Source organism: Mus pahari, chromosome 2, assembly GCF_900095145.1.
Source record: "Mus pahari chromosome 2, PAHARI_EIJ_v1.1, whole genome shotgun sequence".
Lineage (NCBI taxonomy): Eukaryota > Metazoa > Chordata > Mammalia > Rodentia > Muridae > Mus > Mus pahari.
Window position 1 is genome coordinate 50,095,758 of NC_034591.1, and position 10,513 is coordinate 50,106,270.

General features: G+C 44.9%; 1 protein-coding gene across 1 annotated transcript in view; it reads left to right on the forward strand.

The window, feature by feature from the left end:
- Cpa2 (carboxypeptidase A2) overlaps positions 1-9,144 on the forward strand; it is a 23,713-nt gene extending 14,569 nt beyond the window's left edge. The window contains exons 10-11 of the mRNA XM_021191178.1: positions 2,059-2,143; positions 8,912-9,144. Coding sequence (XP_021046837.1) covers positions 2,059-2,143; positions 8,912-9,099 — 273 coding nt within the window. The 3' untranslated portion in view covers positions 9,100-9,144. The remainder of the gene's footprint in view (positions 1-2,058; positions 2,144-8,911) is intronic.
- Positions 9,145-10,513: the final 1,369 nt, after the last annotated feature.

Sequence of the window (10,513 nt, forward strand, 5' to 3'; positions counted from 1 at the left end):
TTTTTTTCGAGACAGGGTTTCTCTGTGTAGCCCTGGCTGTCCTGGAACTCACTCTGTAGACCAGGCTGGCCTCAAACTCAGAAATCCACCTGCCTCTGTCTCCCAAGTGCCGGGATTAAAGGCGTGCGCCACCACTGCCCGGCTTTGATATCTCTTTTATGGGTCTATATTTACACCTAGATAATCTTCAGTTGTTCAAATCTCTTGCTCAAGTATCTGTGAGCTAGTTCTGTAGTCTGTAGCCTAGAACTGGGTTTCTCTGTCTTCAAGGGAGCCTGTTCACATGGGGCAGGAGCTTGACTATTAGAGTTTCCCCGTGTTGTCATCTGCTTTGTCATCTGGCTGTACTGATGACGTTTACTCTTTTTTTGGGGAGATAAATCTGTGAATTACTTAAAGACTAGAAACCCAAGTCTCCTGGGTCTTCCCGTACTGCACTCCACCTCCAAACTACCCTGCCTCCTTTAAGGACGTACACTGTGGGACCAAACTCCCACCCCATGCCAGGTGGCGTTTTCTGAATGCCAGCTTTGGTTGTCTGCGTTCTTCGTGAATGCAGAGCCCGCGTTGCAAGTTAGCCATCAGGAGCAGAGTATGGCTGTAGCTCCTACCCATCCCACCCTTCCCTCTCCTCCTGCGGATGCAGTTGAGGGTCACCTTAGCTTTTTGGCAGTTGCACCGCGCTGTTGAGTCATGCTGGGCTCATTGACAACTGAACCCCCCAGGCTCTCCGAGGTTTTGGCTGAGCCAGGTTTTCCCCATCTGGTATTTGTACAGTTGTTTTCCAGGACCCAAGTTCAAGACCTTACATTTATCCTTAGCAAGGATAGTAAAGCCTCAATCAGTCAAAGATGGAACCCTTGAGTAATGGAAAATATTTTGCTGAGGTCTGCTTCTTGGAAGCAGAGAGAGTCACAGGAAAATAAGCCAGCAGGGATCAACTGGGTGGGTGGGTGGGGGGAACAAAACCAAAACCCAACAAACTTCCCAGGTACATCCTGAGGTCAGTACACGCACGTTTGCTTTAGTCCCCTTAAGCCTATGAAACTTTCTAAAAGTTTTTGTTTTTTGTTTTTGTTTTTTGGTGTTTTGAGACAGGGTTTCTCCATATAACAGCCCTGGCTGTCCTGGAGCTCACTTTGTAGACCAGGTTAGCCTTGAACTCAGAGTTCCACCTGCCTCTGCCTCCTGGGTGCTGACTAAAGGCATGTACTACCACAGCCTGGCAAGGTTTTTTAAAAATTATTATTATTATTATTATTTTATGTGTATGGGTGTTTTGCCTGCATATACGTCTGCACACTACCATGTGGTTGCTGGGACTTGAACTCAGGTCCATTGGAAGAGCAACCATCTTATTAAGAGCAAGCTCTTAACACCTTGAGCCATCTCTCCAACCTACTTCCTAAAAAAAAAAAAATTAAAACTGCATTTGTTTTTGTAAAAAAATTTATTTATTTTATTTTATTTATATGAGTATACTGCAGCTGTCTTCAGACACACACTAGAAGAATGCATTGGATCCCATTACAGACGGTTGTGGGCCACTATGTGGTTGCTGGGATTTGAACTTAGGATCTCTGGAAGAGCAGTCAGTGCTCTTAACCACTGAGCCATCTCTTCAGTCCAAAGCTGCATTTGTTTACTTTGTGTGTCTGTATGGAAGTCAGGGGACAGCTCACTGGATCTGGTTCTCTTCTTCTACCATAGGAGCCTTGGGGACTGAGTTCTGTCAGGCACAAACACCTTTTGCCACTGAGTGATTTCTCAGGCCACCAATACTATGCGCATTTATGTTTCTAGAGCTAGTGGCGAAATACGGGATTCTGGAGCATCGAAAACAGCTGCATAATGACAGAGTGACTATGTCATGTTGTGTGTTCACAGCAGAACAACACGTGATTACTGTCCAGAGAAATGGTTGAGAGAAAAGGAACGGGTGTACATCTGTGTCAGCTAACGAAGGAGTCCGCTTCACCAGGCCTCCCTGTCTATGTTAGAATATTGGGGAGCTGTTTTCCCAGAAGGCAAGTTTTATCTGTTCACTTTTCCTTCTAGGATGAAGTGGCCCAAAGGGCTGCCCAGTCTTTGAAAAGACTCCATGGCACCAGTTACAAAGTGGGACCCATCTGTTCTGTCATCTGTAAGTATCTAACCTGCTACAGGTTTGTACACATGACCTATAAAGAGGAGAAGCACCATTTGAATCTGGGCTAATGCTTTTAAATGCCTTCACGTGAAGTGGTGCCTCTCATGTAAATAACCCAGCCTTACCTGTTTCCCACAGAAGATCTAGGTTCCCCATGAAATATTTATGATATAATAACAAAAGATTTTCTGGACATGTGAGTCTCCTAGGCTTGTCCATATACCTTTAATCCCAGGACTCTGGAGGCAGAGTCAGGCAGATCTCTGTGAGTTCAAGGCCATCCTGGTCTACAAATCGAGTTCTAGGACAGCCAGGGTTGTTACATAGAGGAACCGTGTCTTGAAAAACAAAACACAAACAAGAAAACTTTATCAAGCCGGGCAGTGGTGGCGCACGCCTTTAATCCCAGCACTTGGGAGGCAGAGGCAGGCGGATTTCTGCAAGGCCAGCCTTGACTACAGAGTGAGTTCCAGGACAGCCAGGGCTATACAGAGAAACCCTGAATCGAAAAAACCAAAAACCAACCAACCAACCAACCAACCAAACAAAAAAACAAAAACAAAAAACAACAAAAAAGAAAACTTTATCAAAACGTACTCTAAAAGTCATGTTCTTTTATTAATTTTCCCTTTCCTGGCCAAGAGGGACTCCTGTCTTGAGTAGGTTTATGAGCTGTGGGTGGTGAAAGAATGAATGTGGCTCCTTTAAGAGAACGGGTTAGAGGCTGAGGGATTAGTGCAATGGTAGGAGTATGTGCTTAGCATGCATGAGGTCCTGAGTTCAAAAGCCCTGGGTTCAGTCTTCAGTATCAAAAACTCAAAACCAAACCAAGTAGCAACAACAGAGAACTCCTGGCTGGTTCAATGGGAAGTTGCTGTCACAGGCAGCTGCCTGTGCACTGAAGGGCGGGGAGGGGATGGCAGATGAGGCAGGGATACATCTAGACGTTTGCTGTGAGACTCTGTGAGACTTTTCTGTCTGCCAGTAGGTACACCGGGAGAGCTTGGCACACCCTGAATTCAGAACCATTTAAATGCCCTTCCTTATAGATAAAGCTAGATAGCTCAATGCTATCCAGTCAAGTGTCCATTTCCACAATGTCCTGCGCCCAAAGGTCCTTTGGAAACTAATAGAACATGAACCTCAGACAGACATTTTATATTCAACAGGCTCTCAGTAGGCATCTGCCACATGGTAAACCTGATGCCAAGTACTGCAGATACAAGAGACCTACCAAGGACTCTGCATAGTGTGTGTGTATGTATTTGTGTGTGCGCGCGTGTGTGTGTTTACATGCATGTGAGGAGGTCTGAAGATAACTTGGGGGGGGGATCAGTTCTCTCTGTCCACTGTGCTCCTGGGATCAAACTCAGCTCATCTGGCTTGCACCAAGTGCAAACTTTGCCTGTCTGCTCAGAGGTCACTCTGAAGAGAGGTGAACAGGAATGTCAAGGAATATTAGGTTATGCATGGCTCCAGAGTCCTGTAAAACCTGGGTGGGGGAATCTAATGCAACGGAGAAGCTTCACATGGGAAGGAAGCAGGGTTTTAAAGATTAGTAGCCACCAGGCAGTGGACAAAGGAACAAAGGGCTAGATACTCTGATAGTCAGACCCGAGGGTACTGAAGCAAGGAGCCGCGTGGAGGGTCCTGAGAGCCACAAGTAGGGTTGGGATTGCTGGGACAGAAAACGTGAGGAAGGGAGGCCGAGGGATGGGGTTTTGTATGTTATGTGGAGACATTCATCTGAAGGATTCTGGAAGCCATCTTGGAGTTTTTAGTGAAGCAGTTGAAGTATTGAGTGGAGGCTGTAGTGGTCACGGACTGGAAGTAGGTACGTCCTCCAGCAAGAGCTGGGAGAGTTAGGGTCAGAGATGATGGTCTAAGCTACGGCAGGCATGAGCATGCGCGGTGTCTGGGACATGCCATTAGCCCTTGCCCTTTAAGGGTGGTAGAGAGTTTCTTGCTGAAGGTCATTGGATTGTGTCACTCACTGAGAGGGACATTCTGGATCATAAAAGAAGAATGATGGAAAGAGTATGAGTTTGGTTATAGAAATATTGCGCTTAAGGTACTTGTAGGGTTCACAGGCTTTGTTTTATTTTATTTTATTTTATTAAGACAGGGTTTTGATGTATTAACAGCCCTGCTGTCCTGGAACTAACTCTGTAGACTAGGCTGGCCTTGAACTCACAGAGATCCACCTGCCTCTGCCTTTCAAGTGCTGGGATCAAAGACATGCATCACACACTGGGCTGGGTCTGCAGGGTTGTAGGCCCTGAGATTCTGCAGAGAGGAGAGGGATTGATTTAGGAAGGGTTGGTATGGGGACAGTGGTTGGAACTGGAAAGAAGCGGTATTTGGAGTGGGAAGAACCTTGGGAGGAGAGAGGCGGCAGGGGACTAAGCAGAGAAGCTGAGGACCTTGAGTTTCAAAGACCAGGGAAGAGCAATTATTAAAAAGGAGACAGGGGTTAGAACGATAAAAGCCATATAAAGGTCACCACTCAGGAAGGAACATTTTCCATTGGGTTTCTGGGACCGGTTCATTAGTGGCCTTGGCAGGCACAGAAGGGTGGCTGAGAGGAAGGGAATGGAGCGATTCAGAACGGGAGGCTGTTTTTTATTTTGTGTTGTTTGTCTGCTTTTAAGACACATAGTACACGTTTGAACACATATGTGTGTGATGATTGCACAATGAAGATGCCAAGAAGAGGGGACGGAGCAACCAGGGAACACAGGGACTTGTTCTCTGATGTGCTGTGAGCACAGACGGAGCTACACCCATGGCTTGTGGGGCTGCTCACTTGTTAGTTATGGTTTTTATTTACTTATTGTTTTGGAGACTATGTGGACCTGGGTGGCTTTAGCCTCATGAGATTTGCCTGTGTTTGCTTCCTTAGTGCTGGGGTTGAAGGTGTGGACCTCCATATCCAGCTATTTGTGGTTTCCTTTAATGGGAGTCTTTTTTTTTTTTTTTTGGTTTTCCAAGACAGGGTTTCTCTGTGTAGCCTTGGTTGTCCTGGAACTCACTTTGTAGACCAGGCTGGTCTCGAACTCAGAAATCTGCCTGCCTCTGCCTCCTGAGTGCTGGGGTTAAAGGCGTGCGCCACCACAAAAAGCCAGAGCGGTGAGAGTTACTCTGTAAATCCAGAATGCTTCATGGAAGTGCACAAGTACTTCTGATAATATAAGCAGTCATGAGAGTTTCTCTTCTGAGATTATGGGCTTCTGTTTTACCCGTGTTTGTTTGTTTGTTTGTTTGTTTGTTTGTTTTTTCCTCTCTTCCTTTCTTTCTGAGATCTATGGTACACTAAACTTTATAGGAAAAAATTCAATACTTATTATATTTATTATCATGTTTAATTTCATTAATGACTTTTGTTGTCAATGAACACAATCATATTTAACTGGCTGGAGTCAATGCCTGTGTGCATCTTGTATTCATCTGCTTAAAGTTAACATCTTTTCCTATAGAGTGTTTTGTTTTTACATGTTAGTTATTTGTTATTTTATTGATTTTATTCAGTTATAAAGTTTTTGGCTTTGTCCAATTTTATGTAAGGCAATGCTACAATTTATACTTTATAAGCTCTTTTTTTTTTTGGTTAGATGGTCTTTGGGGAAAATATTCCCATAGGGAGATTAACCACCCAAGTGGAGTGAGTGGCTTCTGAGGTTTCGTTATCTATGTTTTAGGTTGTTCTCTGGGAAGACTGATCTGCAAACAGTTGCTGAGACTTAAAACCATGTTCCATGTGGTCTTGGCCTTACCTTTTTGTTTGTTTGTTTGTTTGTTGCCTTTCAGGCATGGTCTCAGGTATTCCAGGTTGGCTCAAACTTACTAAGTTGCCAGGAATCATCTCGAACATCTAATTTTCCTGCCTCAGCTTCTTGAGTCCTGAGATTATAGGTGCGGGCTGTAATGGGCTTATGCGCTACTGGGGGTTGAGTCCAGGATTTCATATACGATAAGTAATCTACCAATTGAGTCATATCCTCATCTCTCAGGGAATCTCCAAGGCCCCTGAGTATGGGCTGTGGGCGCAGAGAAGTGGACCTCGCTTGGGACCCTGGCAGCAACTTAAGTTGTTGAAGTACTTGCTTTTGTTTGTCAGGCTCGGGGTGAAAGTTGGAGTGTAGGATGGATGTTGGCACAATGCATCCTGTATCCTCCCAAATCCCCCATACATGTATTATCCCTGTCTGTCTTTCTATCTTCTTTTTAATACATTCTTTATTTTATTTTTTAAGCTACTAAGATTTTACTTTTTTGTTTTTTTATTCACTATATATATATATATATATATATATATATATATATATATATATATATATATATATATATATATATGGGTGTTTTGTCTGCATTATGTCTGTGCACTCTGTCTGCCTAGTGCCAACAGAGGCATCAGATCCCCTGGGACTGGAGTTAAGACAATTGTCAGCTGCTATGTGGATGCTGGGAATCAAACCCAGGTTCTCTGGAAGAGCAGCCAGTGCCTTTAACTGCTAAATTTTTTCTGTAGCCCCAAGTCTCATCTATTTCATTATGAGGGATTTAGGTTTTTATCTTCCCTTGTCTTCTAGACCTTGGAAGGCTGGAGTTAGTTAGTGTATTTTTCCTGCTGAGGACACAGATATCAAAGATAGTTCCAATAAGTAAATATCAGACACATACAGGTTTGCTCTATGATCCCTTAGGACCTGGTCCTTCATACATGCAGCTCCTGGCTGCAGGCCTTCTCAGTGCTGATTCTGGGATCCTGACTCGCCCCAACCTGGAGAAGAATTGGTCCTCTAAGACTAGCTAAGTGTGTCTTGCCTCGTGACTCAGGCTGGTATGCAGCTCCGGGCTGAGCACCTGCTCGCCAAGCCTTGGCCAGCTGCACATCTTTGGTAGGTGAGACATTTCCTGGGCAACTTCTCGCCTGCAAAGGGCTCTGAAGGAGCTCCACAGAGTCACGAGAGTTAGAAGTTTAGGAGACAGACTACAGCCACAGAGGACAGAAGCCTGCTTCTGAATTATAGTTCTGATACTTTGGAACCAAGTCACTTTGGGGCAGTTACTTATTCTCTCTTGGTTTTGTCCATCTGTGATCCTTGATGTAATCTAATTTGACGAGGCCCTACTTATTTATTGATAATGACACTTAGAATCATTACTCAATTGATTTTACTTTTTCCCCCCACAGTTCTGAGGATTGAACCTGGGACCGAGTGCGTGCCAGGCAGGTGCTAGCTCAAAACTGACATTTACTGACTAATAAGCATTCTACATAGATTGTCTGACCTCAGTTTCTTCTTCTGTACAATGGGGACAGCACTCTTCAGACTGAAGTAGGCATAGAAGGAGCTAATGAAGGTGCACTCAGTGAGCACAAGCCAGTGCTGGGTTTACCTTCTAATGTCTAGTTCTTGCTGCCCTGTGTCATGTCACTCATCCCCAGGGACACACAAACCTTTTGGAACTTAGAGAGACAAGTTGGTTTGCTTTAGATCACCAGCTACTGATGTGTAGGCTCCAGACTCTGCTGGAGCCCCAGACTTTTGTCCGCTCTACACCCCTCAGTGGGATTGGCTCTGCCCAGGGTACAAGGCGCTAACCTTGGAAGCCAAGGAGATCCATTTAAGTTAGGCAGTAACCACTTAGTGTTTTCTCTTTACTAGGTACTGTGGTGGTTGCATCAGGGAAATACCAGTTATAGAAACCCTTGGGCTTATAGGTTAAGCATCCCAAATCCAAAAACCCCAACCCCAAAATGTTTCCAACTCTAAAACTTTCCCCTGCCAGTGGAAGTCCACAAGTGGGAACGTCTTACAGGACAGGTCTAAGTGAGGGCACAGGTACACTAACAATAGTGATAAAATGATTTCCAGGCTACGAATGTATGAGGTATATATAACACACAAATGAATTTTAAGTGTAGATTTGGGTCCGCCCCCAAGATACCTTATTACACATATACAGTTATTCCAAAATCTCGAAAATATCTGTAATCCAAAACCACTTCTGCTTCCAGGGCTTTGGATGGGGGACAGGTATCTTGTAACTTGCAACACTAACCTTGAGACCTGGTCTTTCTTGTAACAGCCTCCCTGGTCTCTGCTCTTAGGTACCTGGTGGCTTCCTCCAACTTGACTTACCCCAATCTGCCCTTCCTGGGAAGGGCCTCGGGGCTAGTCCATTGTTTAGCTTTTCTGACTCATGAATACCTCAGGAGTTTGTAGCCTAATGCTATCTTTCTTTATCACATGCCACGGTCATCGTGTGCTATGTTGGTGCTTATCTCTGGTGCATATTACAGTACTGGCTTACCCATGATCCCTAGCACTGAGCGTGCGATCTGACAGCAGGGTGGGCTTGAAGCCAGGAACCAAGGTACCCACTGGATTTGTAACCTGTTCTATCCCACTAGAGGAAACAATGTCTGTGCCTTCGAAAGAAGGAAATGGTGTGTCCTTCCTAAACAGGGGAAGGTGACAATTAGGGCATCGAGCAAATGGTTTCCAACTGGGTAAGTAAAGTCGGGAGGCTCCTGAGAGCACCAAAGAAAGGCTAAGTATAGCGTCCATTTGGATACCTTTTTTGTTTTAAACTACGTTTGTGGTTTGTTTTTTTCTTGGTCTGGTTCTTGTCGTAAGCATGAACCCCTAGTGGACTGTACCTGTTCCTGAAGCTTAGAACGCTGGACTTGTCTTTGATTATGCCCAGGGTCTACAGAAATAGTACAATCATATCTCATTTCCGTCTGTCCCTCAGACCAGGCCAGTGGCGGAAGCATCGACTGGGCTTATGACCTTGGCATCAAATACTCATTTGCCTTTGAACTGAGAGACACAGGCCACTACGGCTTCCTCCTACCAGCCAAGCAGATCTTGCCCACAGCAGAAGAGACCTGGCTTGGCCTGAAGACCATCATGGAGCACGTCCGAGACCACCCCTATTAGGGACATGCAGAACAGATGGATACCATTAAAATCTCTGTGGTGTAAAGCACTGCTGGCTTCTGGTCCTTTCCTTTCCCTAATCTGGAAACAGTATTTAACCCCTCCCCCACCCCAGGGGCTGGGATCTGAGTCCAGGGACTTGTCCTTGCTAGTTGAGTACTTCCCCAAGGAGCTTCGTTCCCAGCTTCCGATTCTCTCTTTTCTGTTGTCCCAAAGCCACAACAAGTCCCTGGCTGTATCTGTGTATTTTTCTTTAATCTGTTCTAAGTGAACTATTCCTGGCATCCTTTAACTTTTTAAAATGTACTAAGTTACACATGATATCAAATTTACTGTTTTTTTTTTTTTTTCCAGACAAAGTATTTTGTAGTTGAGGTTGGACTTGAACTCTTGTCTTTACCTCTTAAGTGCCAAGATCACAGGCACGTGCTACCACACCCAGCTCTCGATTATTTTGGAAGGGGAGTGGCTAACAAGGATATTTTAAGATTTGTGTTAAGCATGGGGGTTAAGAGAAAGAGAGATGGGGCTGGAGATAAAGCTCCGCAAGAAAGAACACTGGCTGCTCTCTCTGAGGACCTCAGTTTGATTCCCACCCACATGGTGGTTCACAACCATCTGTAAGTCCAGCTCCAGGGCATGTGATGTCCTCTTTTAACCTGAAGGTTACGCGGTACATGGTAACCAGGCAGGTACATAGTACACAGACATACATGTGAGCAAAACACTCATACACTTAAAATAAAATGAATACATCTTTAAAAAGAAAGAGAGAATGAGAGGAGCTCAGAAGACACACCCAAGAGTTTGGTGTAAGCTCCTCAAAGTCCCAGAAAATAAGAGAGACTGAAGTGTGGTCTCAAACTCACAGAGACCCACCTGCTTCTGCCTTCCAAGTGCTGGGATTAAAGGTGTAAGCTCTCATCCTTCCTCTTCTTCTTCCTCCTTCTCTTCCTCCTCCCCCTCCTCCTTCAGGACAAGTTTCTCTGTGTAGCCTTGACTGTCCTGGAACTCACTCTGAGACAAGGCTGGCCTTGAACTCTTAGAGATTGGCCTGCCTTTGCCTCTCAAGTGCTGGGATCAAAGGTGTATACCATCACTGCCTAGCCACCCTTGATTATTTTTAGGGGTACAATTCAACAGCATTAAGTGTGCTCACTATGCTATGCCTCCATCACCCATATCCAGCTCCAGAACTCTTTCATATCATCTCAAACTGAAATGCGCACTCACTCATTAACTGGTCAACCACCAGCGCCTTCTCCCTTCGGCTTCTTGTAAGCATTATTGTACTCTATGAATTTTGCTATTCGAGGTACGTCAGAACCAAAATCCCACAGTGTGGGACTTATTTCACATAGTATAATTTTGAAACAAGTCTCAATCCTTCATCTGGTGGTGGTGGTGGTGGTGG